The sequence below is a fragment of the Macaca mulatta genome, chromosome 1 (assembly GCF_049350105.2).
Source record: "Macaca mulatta isolate MMU2019108-1 chromosome 1, T2T-MMU8v2.0, whole genome shotgun sequence".
NCBI classification, from domain to species: domain Eukaryota; kingdom Metazoa; phylum Chordata; class Mammalia; order Primates; family Cercopithecidae; genus Macaca; species Macaca mulatta.
Genome location: NC_133406.1, coordinates 228,706,097 through 228,722,499, shown reverse-complemented (window position 1 = coordinate 228,722,499; position 16,403 = coordinate 228,706,097). Strand labels below are relative to the sequence as shown.

At 49.9% G+C, this 16,403-nt stretch overlaps 3 protein-coding genes and 1 pseudogene across 35 annotated transcripts in view; 2 read left to right on the top strand and 2 right to left on the bottom strand.

Moving 5' to 3' along the window:
• MFN2 (mitofusin 2) overlaps positions 1 to 8,906 on the top strand; it is a 32,129-nt gene extending 23,223 nt beyond the window's left edge. For 17 of the 30 annotated variants that reach the window (XM_015112932.3, XM_015112789.3, XM_077973863.1 and 14 more), the window contains 8 exons: positions 613 to 739; positions 1,128 to 1,232; positions 1,447 to 1,549; positions 2,327 to 2,547; positions 3,140 to 3,295; positions 3,672 to 3,868; positions 4,997 to 5,131; positions 6,911 to 8,906. In XM_015112932.3, coding sequence (XP_014968418.1) covers positions 613 to 739; positions 1,128 to 1,232; positions 1,447 to 1,549; positions 2,327 to 2,547; positions 3,140 to 3,295; positions 3,672 to 3,868; positions 4,997 to 5,131; positions 6,911 to 6,980 — 1,114 coding nt within the window. In that variant the 3' untranslated portion in view covers positions 6,981 to 8,906. Of the gene's footprint in view, positions 1 to 612; positions 740 to 1,127; positions 1,233 to 1,446; positions 1,550 to 2,326; positions 2,578 to 3,096; positions 3,296 to 3,671; positions 3,954 to 4,939; positions 5,132 to 6,910 lie in introns of all 30 variants that reach the window. The other 13 variants (XR_013407713.1, XR_013407707.1, XR_013407702.1 and 10 more) reach the window with 4 other exon arrangements.
• PLOD1 (procollagen-lysine,2-oxoglutarate 5-dioxygenase 1) overlaps positions 1 to 16,403 on the top strand; it is a 158,144-nt gene that overhangs the window by 70,779 nt on the left and 70,962 nt on the right. Inside the window, exon 18 of one of the 2 annotated variants that reach the window (XR_013407672.1) lies at positions 14,665 to 14,812. The gene's annotated coding sequence lies outside the window, so the exon portion shown is untranslated. The remainder of the gene's footprint in view (positions 1 to 14,664; positions 14,813 to 16,403) is intronic. The other variant, XR_013407671.1, reaches the window with a different exon arrangement.
• LOC144336246 (uncharacterized) overlaps positions 1 to 16,403 on the bottom strand; it is a 28,133-nt gene that overhangs the window by 10,653 nt on the left and 1,077 nt on the right. The window contains exon 2 of one of the 3 annotated variants that reach the window (XR_013407866.1): positions 1,857 to 2,621. Coding sequence is in view for 1 of the 3 variants with exons in the window: in XM_077974168.1 (XP_077830294.1) it covers positions 2,586 to 2,621 (36 nt within the window). In the remaining 2 variants the exon portion in view is untranslated. Of the gene's footprint in view, positions 1 to 631; positions 2,622 to 16,403 lie in introns of those variants that run through there. The other 2 variants (XR_013407870.1, XM_077974168.1) reach the window with 2 other exon arrangements.
• Positions 13,792 to 15,064, bottom strand: LOC722769 (inositol monophosphatase 1-like; annotated as a pseudogene).

Genomic DNA, 16,403 nt, shown 5'->3' with positions numbered 1-16,403 from the left:
GCATGGTGGCTCACGCCTGTAATCCCAACACTGTGGGAGGCCAAGGCGGACGGATCACCTGAGGTCAGGAGTTCAAGACCAGCCTGACCAACATGGAGAAACCCTGTCTCTGCTAAAATTACAAAATTAGCTGGATGTGGTGACACATGCCTGTAATCCCAGCTACTCGGGAGGCTGAAGCAGGAGAATTGCTTGAACCCGGGAGGTGGAGGTTGCAGTGAGCGGAGATCGCGCCGTTGCACTCCAGCCTGGGCAACAAGAGTGAAACTCCCATCTCAAAAAAAAAAAAAAAAAAAAAATTCATTTCCATGATTACTAGTGAGGTTGAGCTTTTTTCCCTATATTAATTGGCAGAATTTGTTTAAACCACCTTACAACGCCCTCCCTGCTCTGTCCCCACCGCCTGTCCCACGTGGAAGACTGAGGAGTGCATGGTTGGCTGCAGGGCTCCCTTCCTACCTGGGAAGGGGCAAGCTTATGCCCCTGGGTGCGTGTGTGCAGCCCTGCCAGGCAAGAGAGCGGGCGGGGCGGCCTGGGCTTTCTGGCATCCCCTCTTGCTCCTCTGCTCAGCCAGACAGGAACATGGATTTCTCACCAGTACTCTGCTTTCAGGGTTTACTGCGAGGAAATGCGTGAAGAGCGGCAAGACCGACTGAAATTTATTGACAAACAGCTGGAGCTCTTGGCTCAAGACTATAAGCTTCGAATTAAGCAGATTACGGAGGAAGTGGAGAGGCAGGTGAGAAATGAGGAGGACGCATTCTGGGGAGATTTGGACTCCCGAGTAGAGTCCAGAAGAAAGCAGACCTCCTCTTAGGGACTTCTCAGCCTTCCAGAAGGAAGTTGTGGCCCTGCTTCAAGAATACAGAGCTGCCCTTTGGGTTCCATTGTTGGGTTGTGTGATGCTGGGCATGTTCCCCTTCCTCTGGACCTCCACAGATCACGTGAGTGTTTGATCAGCGAGTTTCCCAGACGCTCTCACCTCAGAGGCTTTAACTCCATAGAGCAGCTGAGGAGGCTGCTGGTTTGAGAGGAAAGATATGCCGTCTGCTGGGATCTCTCCTGGTGCTGCAGGACTGAACTTTGGTCTTCCTTGATACTTGACAGTGTGCTTCCTTTTGCCGTAGGTGTCAACTGCGATGGCCGAGGAGATCAGGCGCCTCTCTGTGCTGGTGGATGATTACCAGATGGACTTCCACCCTTCTCCAGTAGTCCTCAAGGTTTATAAGAATGTGAGTCATGGAGCAACAGGTCCTCTTGGCAGGAGGCCCCCAAAAGTGATTCAGCCCCTGCTGGTCTGGGTCAGGGCCCCCCAGCAGTGAAAGTGGAAGCCACAGAGACGAGGCCCAGGCTTCCGTCAGCCTTTTGGGGTCACCTGGTGGATGTGGCCTGAAGGGAATTTTGATGGACCTGCTGCTTCTCTTAACCTCCCTCTTCTGGTGGCAGGAACTGCACCGCCACATAGAGGAAGGACTGGGCCGAAACATGTCAGACCGCTGCTCCACGGCCATCACCAACTCCCTGCAGACCATGCAACAGGACATGATAGGTCAGTGCCCATAGGGAACTGGGGAGCTGTGGCCTGGGCTGCCCGATGATCAGATACAGAGGCCAAGCTAAAGAAATCAGGACTTTCCTTATCTGTCACTTTTCATGATGATTCAACTCAGTACCTTCAGGTTCTGGGTAGATGTTGTGAACTCATTCTTGTTTGGTTTTTGAGACAGTCTCATTCTGTAACCCAGGCTGGAGTGCAGTGGCATGATCTTGACTCACTGCAGCCTCCGCCACCTAGGTTCAAGCGATTCTTCTGCTTCAGCCTCCCAAGTAGCTGGGACTACAGGCATGACCACCACGCCTGGCTAATTGTTTTGTATTTTTAGTAGAAATGGGGTTTTGCCATGTTGGCCAGGCTGGTCTCAAATTCCTGACCTCAAGTGATCTATCTACCTTGGACTCCCAAAGTGCTGGGATTACAGGCATGAGCCACCGGGCCTGGCCTTGTGAACTCATTCTGTACACAGGGTTGGGGAGCCCATCTTGTGCTACTACATGGGTCTATCCTAGGCTGAGAATTGGGCCTGCTCCTGTAAGTCCATGTGAGGCAGAAGTGTTAGCAGTATGGCATCTGGGTCCACACTTGCCTGGGGGAGCTGGCCTCAAGTGAGGCGTGCTCAGTCTCATGGGCCAACTTGACCGGGGTGTGCTTCCCAGGCAGAGCTATTCAGCATGCCTGGCAGTAGCTGGTGGAGCCGTCTCCAAGGCTTGGTGCTGCTGTGGCGCAGGGCTGAGCTGATGAGCTTTTCCTCCATTTCTCCCCCGATAGATGGCTTGAAACCCCTCCTTCCCGTGTCTGTGCGGAGTCAGATAGACATGCTGGTCCCGCGCCAGTGCTTCTCCCTCAACTACGACCTGAACTGTGACAAGCTGTGTGCTGACTTTCAGGAAGACATTGAGTTCCATTTCTCTCTCGGATGGACCATGCTGGTGAACAGGTTCCTGGGCCCCAAGAACAGCCGTCGGGCCTTGATGGGCTACAATGACCAGGCAAGCAAAGCTTCTCACCTCAGGGGCATCGTGGGGGGTCAGTCTGTACCCCGCCTCCAGACACAGGAACCATTCTGAAACGGGGTAAAGGTCAGCAGCTGTGGTGGTGTGCCCCACCACACAGTACACCACAGTCAGAATTTCTGCTGCTGATTGAGCTGATCTGTTCTAAGCAGTGATATTTGTGAAATGACAGATGCTAGTATTTTTCTCTAATACATATTAAAGTAACTATTAAAAATAGATGACTTTAAAAATAACCACCTACATACAACTATTTTAAAGTTCAGATTTTAAAAACATTCATCTCTAAACCACTTGAGTTGTCACACGTACTGCCCTCTGTACACATCCCACGCTCGGGGAAGCTGCCAGGCGGGCCAGGATGACTCCTGCTGACGTTGTGCACATCCTGTGGTGTTCACCTGAGGGTCTCCTCTGCTACATCCGAAGCTAGTTGTCCTCTTTTTGCCTTTTGGAAATTGAAGAGCCACTCTATGTCCCTGTTCCCCAGACTAGGGCGACACTGAGGGTTCACGTGAATGAAAGACTCACCACGTCCCTGTCACCCCTCTCATCTTTCTCTCCTCAGGTTCAGCGTCCTATCCCTCTGACGCCAGCCAACCCCAGCATGCCCCCGCTGCCACAGGGCTCGCTCACCCAGGAGGAGTTCATGGTTTCCATGGTTACCGGCCTGGCCTCCCTGACATCCAGGACCTCCATGGGCATTCTTGTTGTTGGAGGAGTGGTCAGTGACCAGTTCAGCTTGGGAAGGTGGGGGTGGAGGGCAGGTGGGTGGGGCCTGAGGGCTAGGTTCTTGTGGTGGCCCCTGCATTGGGCCACACTCTACAGTCCACTGTATACTTTCTCCTCTCAGTGACTCTTCACTGTGATGGCATGGGGAGCGCTTACTCCCTCACCAAGTTTCCCTCACTTCCCGCTGGAGATGGTCCCAGCCTTTCTGGCCTCAGTGGGATCAAAGGAGACATAGAAAGAGGAACTTAAGAGTAGAAACATGAGGGCTCGTTGGCTGAGGCCCTTCGGATGGCCCTGGTAGTGACGGACCCTAAAGGAGGGTGGGCCACGGAGAGGCTTGTCCTCCAGGCTGACTGTGTGCTCTGCAGGTGTGGAAGGCAGTGGGCTGGCGGCTCATTGCCCTCTCCTTTGGGCTCTATGGCCTCCTCTACGTCTATGAGCGTCTGACCTGGACCACCAAGGCCAAGGAGAGGGCCTTCAAGCGCCAGTTTGTGGAGCATGCCAGTGAGAAGCTGCAGCTTGTCATCAGCTATACTGGCTCCAACTGCAGCCACCAAGTCCAGCAGTGAGTGGCCCCATCGGACCCCAGCAGGAGACTGCCTTTAGGCAGGGTCAGCCCCCTCTCCCTTCCCCATCTCTCTTCCAACCTGGCCTGGAAGCCACTGGGTCCTGAGCATCATAGATCCGGGGCCTTCAGGTGTGCAGGGCCAGCTTTGAGGCCAGTGATGGGGAGAGGGGTCTCCCAGGGACACTTTGTGTCTTGGGCTGGGACTGGGTAGGCCTCTGGGCCCCTTGGTGAGGAAGAAATGGGAAGGCAAGAGATAGTCCTAGTAGGAGTTTTAGAAGTTGCCTTGAAGAGCTTGGGCTGTGGATGTAGCTTTGAAGTTTTGAACCCAGCCTGATCTTCATGCACATCTTAAGTCAGGTGGGAATCTATTGCTTAATCTGGGGTGGTCTGGACGAATATCCTCGCTTCCTTTTTTTTTTTTTTTTTTTTTTTTTTTTTGAGATGGAGTCTTGCTTAGTCACCCAGGCTGGAGTGCGGTGGCGCGATCTCGGCTCACTGCAAGCTCCGCCTCCTGGGTTCTCGCCATTCTCCTGCCTCTACAGGTGCCCGCCACTATGCCCGGCTAGGTTTTTTTTGTATTTTTAGTAGAGACGGGGTTTCACCGTGTTAGACAGGATGGTCTTGATCTCCCGACCTCGTGATCCGCCTGTCTCGGCCTCCCAAAGTGCTGGGATTACAGGCTTGAGCCACCGCGCGCGGCCCTCGCTTCCTTTTTTTGGTTGTGTGTGGCAGACCCTTTGCTCTAGACATTTTGCATCTAATTTATGTATTTCTCTGATTCTTTGCGGTAGATGTTGTCTTATAGGCATCTCCTTTTTCAAATTGAAGAAACTGAGATTTGAAAAACAGTCACATGTTCCCTGCTACTCGGCTAATGAGCAGCAGAGTCAGGATCTCTGCGTGCTGTTGCTTCTCAGGCCATGGTGATGCCAAGTGTGTTTGGTTGTTATGATTACTCACAGTCTCAGCAGGATGTAGGAGATTCTGCCAAACCAGGGCTGGCTCAGGGCAGAGCTGCTGGCAGGGATATCGACGGGGCCAGCTGCTTCCCACTCTGGGTGGATTAAGCCACCAGTGGCATCTTGCTCCACACACCCCAACTGATCCCTTCTCTGTCCTCCCCAGGGAACTGTCTGGGACCTTTGCTCATCTGTGCCAGCAAGTTGACGTCACCCGAGAGAACCTGGAGCAGGAAATTGCTGCCATGAACAAGAAAATTGAGGTTCTTGACTCACTTCAGAGCAAAGCAAAGTTGCTCAGGTGAGGCTGACCTGGGTGGCCAAAGGAGGGTTCCAGGGTGCAGCACAGGCGCACTGGGGCTCAGCTGCTGGGCTTGTGTCTTGGGTGTGGCTTGTGTCTTGGGTGGGGATTTAATTTATTCATGTTAGATGTGTACCACGGGCCAGGCACAGTGGCCAACACCTGTAATCCCAGCACTTTGGGAGGCCGAGGCAGGTAGATCACCGAAGGTCAGGAGTTTGAGACCAGCCTGGCCAACATGGTGAAACCCTGTGTCTACTAAAAATGCAGAAATTAGCTGGGCGTGGTGGCGTGCGCCTGTAATCCCAGCCACTTGGGAGGCTGAGGCAGGAGAATGGCTTGAACCCAGGAGGCGGAGGTTGCAGTGAGCAGAGATCGCGCTATTGCACTCTAGCCTGGGCGACAAGAGCAAAACTCTGTCTCAAAAAAAAAAAAAAATGATGTGTACCACGTACCTCATGGGTGCCAGATGGTGCTGGTGCTGGAGGTTCAACAAGACACAGCGTCACTGCCTTCAAGGCACTTGCAGCTGAAGGCATGGTGGCATCACAGTACTGCGAGACTGCAGTTCACAGCGCCCTGTGCCGAACCGCAGGGCCTACAGTGCTTTACATGTGCTGTTTCACTCAGTCTTCCCTATCCCTCCATTTTCTATGTAGAAAAACTGGGGAACTTGTCTGGCATCTCAGAAAATGGCCAGGCTAGGAGGGGAGCCCAGGTGTACTTGGCTCCAGCAGCCCTTGCACTCTGATTCTCCTTACACCTGCCGCTCTTTGGACCCATGAAGAGGGCATAGCCCCCCGTTTGTCCACAGAGAAGCTGGTTACTTGGCTGGGGACTCGCAGAACTGGGATTGGAACTCAGATCTCCAGGGAGTCTCTGTGGAGCTTTCATTAACAGTTTGCTGGAAAGAGCATCAGTCTGATGAATCTGGAGTCCTGGGTTCTCTCCAGCCACTCATGTTTGGCTCAAGCTCTTAACTCTGCTATGTCTCATTATTTTCATCTGTAAAATGGGAGTAAGATTTCATGACACAGCTGCACAACTGAATGTAAAAGTGCCCTGCAAAAATCCTTGGCCTGCCCGGCTCATGATAGCATCAGCACACGGGGACCCTGCAGAAGTCCTCGGCCTGCCCAGCCTGTGATAACATCAGCACATGGGGACCCTCCACTTCCTGCCCTCACCCCTGACGTCAGAGCCTGCAGGGTGGCAGAGCCAGAGGGGAGATGCATCAGAGGGTGTCAGCTCCAACCGTCACCAGATCAGTGGGCTTTCCCTGCCCTCGACTGTGCGGATGTGCCCCCCCCGCCCCACCCCCACCTGGGGACAGCTGCTTCCTAGGGACACACTGCTTGCCCTCTGGGGACTCAAAAAGGGGGAATGCGGTCGGGGGGGAACTGCTGCTTGTCAGCCACAGTGACATGGTTGAACCTGGAAAGGGTCTCCTGTCAGCACCTCAACCCCTTCCTTGGCAGGCAGGGAAACTGAGTTCCTGACGGCTCAGGGACTTGCACATGGTCCTGGTGAAGCAAACACAGGTCTTGAGAATCAGAAAAGCCTGACTTGCAGCTCCCTGGCTTATTAACCATGTGGCCTTGGGAAGTTATTTAACCCCTCTGGGCCTCCTTGTCCCCATCTGTGAAACAGGAATAAATACGATTGTTGGAGGATTACGTAAGGGTGTGTGTCAAGTGTCCTTAGGATGGTGCCTGGTAGGTAATCCTAATACTGCCTGTCATCAGCTGTCATGGTTACTAAAGAAACATTTCTTTGCAGGAATAAAGCGGGTTGGTTGGACAGTGAGCTCAACATGTTCACACACCAGTACCTGCAGCCCAGCAGATAGTGGGCACCTGAGGCGGAGCCTGCGTGGAGAGGGGCGGTGCTGCCAGCCCTGAGTGCTGTGTGGGCTCCCCCAGGGGCACATGTGGCTCCTGCCCCCGGCCACCGCCAAGAGAATGAAGCACCCAGTCTCGTACCATTTTGAGCCCTCCAGCACTAGTTATTTTCCCCCTCCTTTGCCTGCTGTTGCAGGAAGATCTGGCTCATACCCCTAAAGGACACTTTCAACGACAGCTATGGACAGCTTGGTACCAAGGAGTTAAGTTGAAGCTTTTTCCAGCTCTCTTGGGTTCATCTGAGTGCTTGATAAGGCCTTGGGATCTCAGCATTGCACAATGCCTCATGGAAGCCTTTGAGGGTATCACGCAGACACCCCCACCTTTCTCCAGCCTGTGCGCACCTGCCCTCCTTGCAGCCCAGCACACCTACAGGTGTAAGGGATGATTGGAGTTTCTTCCCAGAGAGTCTGTCCCAGAAGGACTGTGGCTTGTGTGTGTTCATTCTCACCTGTTGGCTCAGTGCTTTATCCCATTTACAGAGCCTCTCAGACACGTCTTGGTGTTGAGGCTTAGTTACCACTGGGCTTAGGCTGAGGCGGACCCTGTGCTGCAGCCGAGGCAGCTGGAGGAGTGGGAGTAGCTAAGAGGAGAGGGCTGTTGGATATATGAGGAGATGGCAGAGCAAGTGGCGGTCACTGGGACAAGGAGGGACTTGCCTCTCTTATCATTATTGTGCCCCCTGCTTTAGTGTCAGTCCTGGACTTGTGCAGGCCTGTTTTGTGTAGATGTGTTTTGGAAGATGGCTTGGTCTAGGTGGTTGAAGGATGTAGTAGAAGGAAGGATGGTGGAAGGTGGGGACCTTGGTAGCTGGCTAAGGAGCGTGGGCTCCACACAAGACAGCTGGAGAATGGGCTGTCCATTTGACCTCGTTCTCAAGGGGCTCATGGGTCTGAGAGCCCCCACCCACTAGGCTTGATTGCATCCCTGTTGTGTCCTTTAAGAGACATGTTTCTTAACCCCCCAACCTTGCCCCAAGTGCCCTGGACTAAATTTCCTGCGCCAGTGACTGCAGTTGGCCAAGGGACAATGCGGAAAATCCAGTGCCCATCCTTCCACCCTCCCTGATCCCCAGAAACTTGGACTGACCCCCTTATCCTTATGCTGATGTTGAGTTTTGGGATTGTTGCTGGTTGAAGTGGGGGCAGATGCCTGTCACCAAGGTGTTGACTGTGTGAGAAAAACAGTTTGGGTGACAAATCCTGTGTGGCACAAGTTGGATCGCTTCCTAGAAATAAGCAACACCTCTCCCGAAAAGCAGCCCACAGGGCAGGGGCCCCGCAGCCCAGCCATCACTCATCTTTGAGGAAATTAGTTGGTGGCCTCTGTGCACTGGTTGGTGGCCACATCACAGGTGATGTCCTGTTCACATACCTGCTTGTACTTAAAACCCTCAGTCTGTCCTGTTGTGTGGGGCAAAGTGATGGACTCTGCCAGGTGGACGTGCTGTGGGTGGGTGTTCCCGGTGTGTGCTGGGCCTGAATGGATAGGGGCCACTTCACAGCACGTCAGGGAAGATCAGTGTCACACAATTCCAATGGATTTTATGCTCTTTTTGGGGAAAAAAAAAAATTATTTAGCATAAACATGAATTTTTTTTCAATGTAGCCCCTGGGGAATGAATGAAATTTTGAGCTTCTTCAATAAGTAAAATTAAATTAAGACCACTGAGGGAGAGACCCTTTCTGAAAGAAGTCTGGCCAAAAGCACTTGTAATGCTGCTGACATTGTTCTGTTTTTACGTTCATTTGCTGGAGCGCAAGACGTGCTGACACAGTGAGTTTTCTCTGATGTATTTAAGGTGATATATTTGCCTGAGTTACTCCTGTATCATTCTCATAATATTGGAAACTAAAATAAAACCTAGTTGGAAATGCTTTGTGAGATCTCCATCTTTTCGGGTTCTTGTACAAACTCCTCTTGGACATGGCCAGCTGTGTTCTGAAGTGACCACAACTATAGTTCCTACTATAATGTGGTTCCTTATTCTCGGAAGGAATTTGATACTCTCAAAACAACAAATGGTATAACTGATCTTTAAGGATCAGGAAATCGAGACTGATTTCTTTATAGATTTCTCTGTAACTCCAGACCATTTTTTCACTTAAAAAGTAAATGACTCACTGTTCCATCCTGCTTTGCCTTCTGAGAATTTGGTTGCGACCATTCTTTTTTTTTCTTTGAAATGGAGTCACGCTCTGCCGCCCAGGCTGGAGTGCTGGAGTGCGGTGGCATGATCTCAGCTCACTGCAATCTCCACCTCCTGGGTTCAGGCAATTCTCTGCCTCAGCCTCCCGAGTGGCTGGGATTACAGGCACCCGGCTCGACCACCCAGCTAATTTTGGTATTTTAGTAGAGACGAGGTTTCACCATCTTGGCCATGCTGGTCTGGAACTCCTGACCTTGTGATCCACCCGCCTCGGCCTCCCAAAGTGCTGGGATTACAGGCATAAGCCGTTGCGCCCGGCGTTTTTCTTTTGTTTAAGGGTCCTCAGGAGTAGATATGGGGGTGGCTAGTCAGTTTCCCCACCCCTACAGCTGTCCTCTCAGCTCTGGTGCCGCCCAGTGGCCACCCTGCTCTCCCACAGAGGCCACAGCTCAGCTGATAGCAACCTCATCCTTCCAGATTCCCAGGGCACACACTTGGGGCATCACCCATGAGTCCGCGGTCACATGTGCTGCACCTAATCTGTCACCTGCTGTCTTCCAAGTCTATCAACCCTGCCCAGTTCCTCACCTCCATCACAACCATCAGCCCGGACCCAGGTTCCTGCTCCTGCCTTGTCCCTGCCTATCCTTGCCATCCTGTGGCTGTTTCAAGGCAGCAGCCAAAGACTTTCTTAGGTAACAAAAAAAATGAATCATTATGGTGTTTTTTTTTTTTTTTCCAATCCACAAAACAAGTAGTTTCTGTCATCAACAAGATGTTATGTACAACCCACTAAATTGTTCACAACACCATCATCCTGGGTGATGAGCCATAGTTTGAAAAAGGGTCTTCTTGCCTTATGCAAATGCTGCTTAGTTATTCCCAGTCAAGGCTAGCCTCATTCCTGTGCTTTCTCTGACTACCTCATCTGTCCACTGGGGAATCTGAGAGGCTGGAAGTTTTAACCCTCTGGTAACAATGTCCCCATTTAATCACAAAAAGTAGGTAGTCAGGAATGTATCACTGTGTCCCAAGCACTGGGGTGACAGCCCAGGCAGCTCTCTCAGAGAGCATCTGGCTCATACATGGCTTCAGAAGCAGGGCCCTCACAGATGTCAGCTAAGTTGTTCACTGGGTCCTCAAGTGGATGGTTTCCTGTCTCTAAGTGGGACTCTTAGGCTTGAGATAAGAACAGCCAACTTTTTTGAGTTTAGCATGTGTCAGACATTCATATGCATGAGCCCTAATCTCAAAATCCAATGGTCTATTTTCCCTAATTTCCTCAAATGAGGAAGTTCATGATTTCAGCAAAATATTTGTGCACCTACTCTGGGCTAAGCATGGTTCTAGGCATTGGGAATATAGCAGTAACTAAGGTGGATAAAAATCTGCCTCTGGGGCTGGGCGTGGTGGCTGATGCCTGTAATCCCAGCACTTTTGGGAGGCCAAGGTGGGTGGATCACAAGGTCAGGAATTAAAGACTAGCCTGGCCAACATGGTGAAACCCCATCTCTACTAAAAATACAAAAATTAGCCAGGCTTGGTGGCGTGCGCCTGTAATCCCAGCTGCTAGGGAGGCTGAGGCAGGAGAATTGCTTAAACCTGGGAGGAGTAGGTTGCAGTGAGCCGAGATCGCGCCATTGCACTCTAGCCTGGGCAACAGAGGGAGGCTCCCTCTCAAAACAACAACAACAACAACAACAGAAATCTCACTCACTGATTAATAACCTTTTTCAATTACAAAGAAAAACAACATATTCGCAAAACTCCCTAACATCAGGAGCCATCAGGCAAATGATCCCAAGTCTTGATTTACAAACCAAACCCTTATGCCTCTGATCACATAGAGGACTGGTTCTTACAAACATTTTTTTTTTTTTTTGAGATAGATTTTTGTTGGCTGGAGTGCAGTGGCTCTATCATGGCTCACTGCAGCCTTGACCTCCCAGCCTCAAGTGATCCTCTCACCTTAGCCTCCCGAATAGCTGGGATTAAAAGTGTGCGCCGCCCATGCCCAGATAAGTTTTTTGTTTTTTGTAGAGACGAGGGGTCTCACTATGTTACCCAGGCTGGTTTCGAACTCCTGATCTCAAGTGATCCTCACATCTAGGCTCCCCAAAGTGCTGTGATTATAGGCGTGAGCCACCATGCCTGGACACAAACATTCTTTTTCTTTTTAAAATTTAATTTAATTTTTAAAATAGAGAATGTATGTTGGCTGGGCATGGTGCCTCATGCCTGTAATCCCAGCACTTTGGGAGGCTGAGGCGAGACGATCGCTTGAGTTCATGAGTTTGAGACCAGCCTGGGCAATCTGGCAAAACCCTGTCTCTGCAAAAAATACAAAAATGAGCCCAGCATGATGGTGTGCACTGGTAGTCCTAGCTACTCCAGAGGCTGAGGTAGGAGGATCACTTGAACCCAGGAGGTGGAGGCTGCAGTGAGCTGAGATTGCATCACTGCACTCTAACCTGGGCAACAGGGAGATGCTGTCTCAAAAAAAAAAAAAAAAAAAAAAAGAGATGGGATCTCACTGTGTTGCCCAGGCTGGCCTCGAATTCCCAAGCTCAAGTGATCCTCCCGCCTCAGCCTCCCAGAGTGCTGGAGCTACAGGCATGAGCCACCACACCCAGCCAACAAACATTCTTTTCTGATAAGCAACTGCAGAACTTAAGCTAGTTTCAGCCAGCTTACGGAAGCTGTGAACAAACTATTTAGCCATTGCACATGAGCTCACCTCTTCTCATAAATATGTAAACAGCTTTTCCCTCAAACCTGCTAAATATGTATGAATACGGGCCCTGTGAGGCATAAAACCCAACCTGTCCTTTCTCTCTTGGAAGAGAGCACCTTCGGTGCACGCTGCAGACCGTCTCTTCCTGGTTTGCAAACAAGTATCAACAAGAAAGTGCTCCTTTCTACTATTTAGCCATCTTGGTGATCTTTTAGACAACATTGTGAGTATTTCTGCTAGGAACGTTAGTGTTCAAATCTCTGTGTAGGCAGATGTTTTCATTTTTTGCAGGTAGATATCTCAGGCTGGACTTGGGCCATATGGTAAATTTATGTTTAACTTCTACAGATTTTGCGAAGTGTTATACTGTTTTATATCCCCACCAGTAATGCGCATGGGTTCATATATATATATACATTTTTTTTTTTTTTTTTTTTGAGACAGTCTTACTCTGTCACCCAGGCTGGAGTGCCGTGGTACAATCGTGGCTCACTGCAACCTCCACCTCCCAGGTTCAAGCCATTCTCCTGCCTCAGCCTCTCGAGTAGCTGGGATTACAGGCGCCTGCCACCACGCCTGGCTAATTTTTTTTTTTTTTTTTTGAGACGGAGTCTCGCTTTGTCGCCCAGGCTGGAGTGCAGTGGCCGGATCTCAGCTCACTGCAAGCTCCGCCTCCCGGGTTTACGCCATTCTCCTGCCTCAGCCTCCCGAGTAGCTGGGACTACAGGCGCCCACCACCTCGCCCGGCTAGTTTTTTGTATTTTTTAGTAGAGACGGGGTTTCACCATATTAGCCAGGATGGTCTCGATCTCCTGACCTCGTGATCCGCCCGTCTCGGCCTCCCAAAGTGCTGGGATTACAGGCTTGAGCCACCGCGCCTGGCCATTTTTTTGTATTTTTAATAGAGACAGGGTTTCACCATGTTAGCCAGGCTGGTTTCGAATTCCTGACCTCAAATGATCCACCCGCCTCAGCCTCCCAAAGTGCTAGGATTACAGGTATGAGACATTGTGCCCGGCCTACAGTGAATCTTTAACTTTACACACCATCACTTTAGATCTATACATCGATATGTAGTGGTATCTCATTGTGGGTTTAATTTACATTTGCCGCCGGGTGTGGTGGCTCAAGCCTGTAATCCCAGCACTTTGGGAGGCCGAGACGGGTGGATCACAAGGTCAGGAGATCGAGACCATCCTGGCTAACAAAGTGAAACCCCATCTCTACTAAAAAATACAAAAAACTAGCCGGGCGAGGTGGCGGGCGCCTGTAGTCCCAGCTACTCGGGAGGCTGAGGCAGGAGAATGGCGTGAACCCGGGAGGCGGAGCTTGCAGTGAGCCGAGATCCGGCCACTGCACTCCAGCCTGGGCGACAGAGCGAGACTCCGTCTCAAAAAAAAAAATTTACATTTGCCTAGTGAATGGATCCCAGAACAGGAGAAAACTTAGGCAGACTGGGATGGAAGCTGGAACTAGAGGCATTCGTGGTGGATAAGGATGCTGTATGGAGTCTCTGGCAAGCCTCAGTTTTTATGATGTTCGGCATCTTTTTATGTGCTTGTCATCTGTATTTTTCCTTTGGTGAAATGTCTGTTCAATTATTTTGCCCATTTTAAAAATTGGGCTGTTTTATGAGTTTTGAGAGCTCTTTATGTAATCTGGATATAAATTCTTTGATACATCATTTGCAAATATTTTCTCCAATCTTGTGGTTTGTCTTTTCATTTTTTTTTTCTAAAAATGGAACAAGTTCCAAATTTTTAATCTGGACAAAGAGAATTAAAACCAAGCATATCATACTTCCAAAACACATATCCATCGGCGAGTCAGCAAATCTGGGGAAAAGCAACTGGAATTGACTATGAGGCTGCTGGAATTAATCTTCATCGTCTCATTGCAAAGGTACTACCTGAATTCCTTTGGCTATCCTTTCTGTTAATAATATTTGCAGCAATTACTCTTAGTGACATCAAATCAAATGATCCACCTGTAACATCCATTAGCATGCCATCAGCTTCAGTAATAATAATGCTAACTCCTGCAAGAGCCCAGCAGTGAATTCCCATTGCATAATATGCATCTGCTCCTCCAATTGCCACAAGGCAAACAGCTGCCGTTCCAATACTCCGGATCCCATGAACAGGAATGCAAAAAAACTTTTCCATGTTAGAAAGAACAATTCTTACAGTCTCTGGTGTTCTGGAAGAGCCCAATTCAGTCACCAAGAGTGGTTTGGTAATATCTTCTTGTTGTGAAACCTGTAGTTTTTGACCATTACAAAAGGCACCTTTTTCTTTCCTGGAAGTGTACATCTTATCTCCCGCATAACTGTATACAACTCCAAATTATATCTTTTTATTTACAGCAAAGCCGATTGAAACAGCTACAAAAGGAAATCTATGTACAAAGTTAGTTGTTCCATCAATAGGGTCAATGATCCACGTGGGGTTGTTAGTTAAGGCACTTTTCTCCCCGCTGCCACAGATTCCTCACCAATGAAACTGAGATGGGTACTTTTCTTTTATGGAAGAGATAAGCATTTCTTCAACTTTTTGGTCCGCAGCAGTTACCAAATCAACTGGAGAACCTTTCGGTATAACATTCATTTCATTTCTTTTTTTTTTTTTTTTTTTTTTGAGACGGAGTCTTGCTCTGTCGCTCAGGCTGCAGTGCAGTGGTGTAGTCTCGGCTCACTGCAAGCTCCGCCTCCTGGGTTCACACCATTCTCCTGCCTCAGTCTCCCGAGTAGCTGGGACTACAGGCGCCAGCCACCGTGCCTGGCTAATTTTTTTTGTATTTTTAGTAGAGATGGGGTTTCACCGTGTTAGCCAGGATGGTCTCGATCTCCTGACCTCGTGATCCGCCCGCCTCGGTCTCCCAAAGTGCTGGGATTACAGGTGTAAGCCACGGCGCCCAGCCTGATTTCATTTTTTAGAGCATCACAAACTACCTCTCCAGCTCATCTTGCTAGAGTTACTGCATAATCCATGCATTCCTGCCAAGGATCAGCCATCTTCTTGAGTCGGAGGGGTTCCTGCTAGTTCAGTGCCTGGTGTTATCACTCTCAGCTCTTCCGGAGGTAGAGGGGCTACCTATCTTCTTTTCATTCTGTTTTTTTGTTTGTTTGTTTGTTTTAATTTCAGACGGAGTTTCCCTCTCGTTGCCCTTACTGGAGTGCAATGGTGTGATCTCGGCTCACCACAACCTCCACCTCCTGGGTTGAAGCGATTCTCCTGCCTCAGCCTCCCAAGTAGCTGGGATTACAGGTATGTGCCACCATGCCCGACTAATTTTGTATTTTTATTAGAGATGGGTTTCTCCATGTTGGTCAGGCTGGTCTCGAGCTCCCAACCTCAGGTGATCCCCCCGCCTTGGCCTCCCAAAGTGCTGGGATTACAGGCGTGAGCCACTGTGCCCAGCCAATTTTTGTATTTTTAGTAGAGACGGGGTTGCGCCATGTTGCCCAGGCTGGCCACCACGCCCGACCCCAGTTTTTCTAAGTTTTATAGTTTAGGTTCACAACTAGATCTATGATTCATTCTAGGTTAATTTTTGCATATGGGTTTTTGTTTGTTTGTTTGTTTTGTTTGGATGAGTGTGTGGATATCCAATTATACCTGCAACATTTGTTGAAGACACCATCTTTTCTTGTTTTTCCAAGTTTCCACACACATTATTGATAAAATACATTTTTTGCGGGGGGGGGGGCGCTGGGTGTTGCTGGTCTGTAACTCCTTACCTCAAGGGATCCACCCACCTCAGCCTCCCAAAGCGCTGAGATTACAGGCGTGAGCCACCGCCCTGGGCCAAAGGCATTATCCTTTCTCCACTGAATTGTGCTTTCATTTTTGTCAAAAATTAATTGCCCACATATCGGAACTCTTTATTCTGCTGCATTGATCTATTCGTCTATCTGGACACCAATACTATACTTTCTTTTTTTCATTTATTTATTTATTGGGACAGGGTCTCCCTCTTTGTCAGTCAGGCTGGAGTGCAGTGGTGCAGTCTCAGCTCACTGCGGCCTCAGCCTTTTTGGCTCAGGTGATCCTCCCATCTCAGCCTCCCGAGTAGCTGGGACTACAGGCAAGTGCCTGGTTCATTTTTTGTAGAGACGGGGTTTTGCCATGTTGCCCAGGCTGGATATCTTTTTTTTTTTTTTTTTCTCTCTTTTTTGAGATGGAGTCTTGCTCTGTCATCCAGGCTGGAGTGCAGTGGCGTGATCTCAGTTTACTGCAACCTCCACCTCCCTAGTAGCTGGGTTTAAGAGATTATCGTGCCTCAGCCTCTGCCGGCCACCTTGCCCGGCTAATTTTTTTTTTTTTTTTTTTTTTATTCAGAGTCTCGCTCTGTCGCCCAGGCTGCAGGGCAGTGGCGCAGTCTTGGCTCACTGCAACCTCCGCCTCCCGGGTTCACGCCATTCTCCTGCCTCAGCCTCCCCAGTAGCTGGGACTACAGGCGCCCATCACCACGCCCGGCTAATTTTTT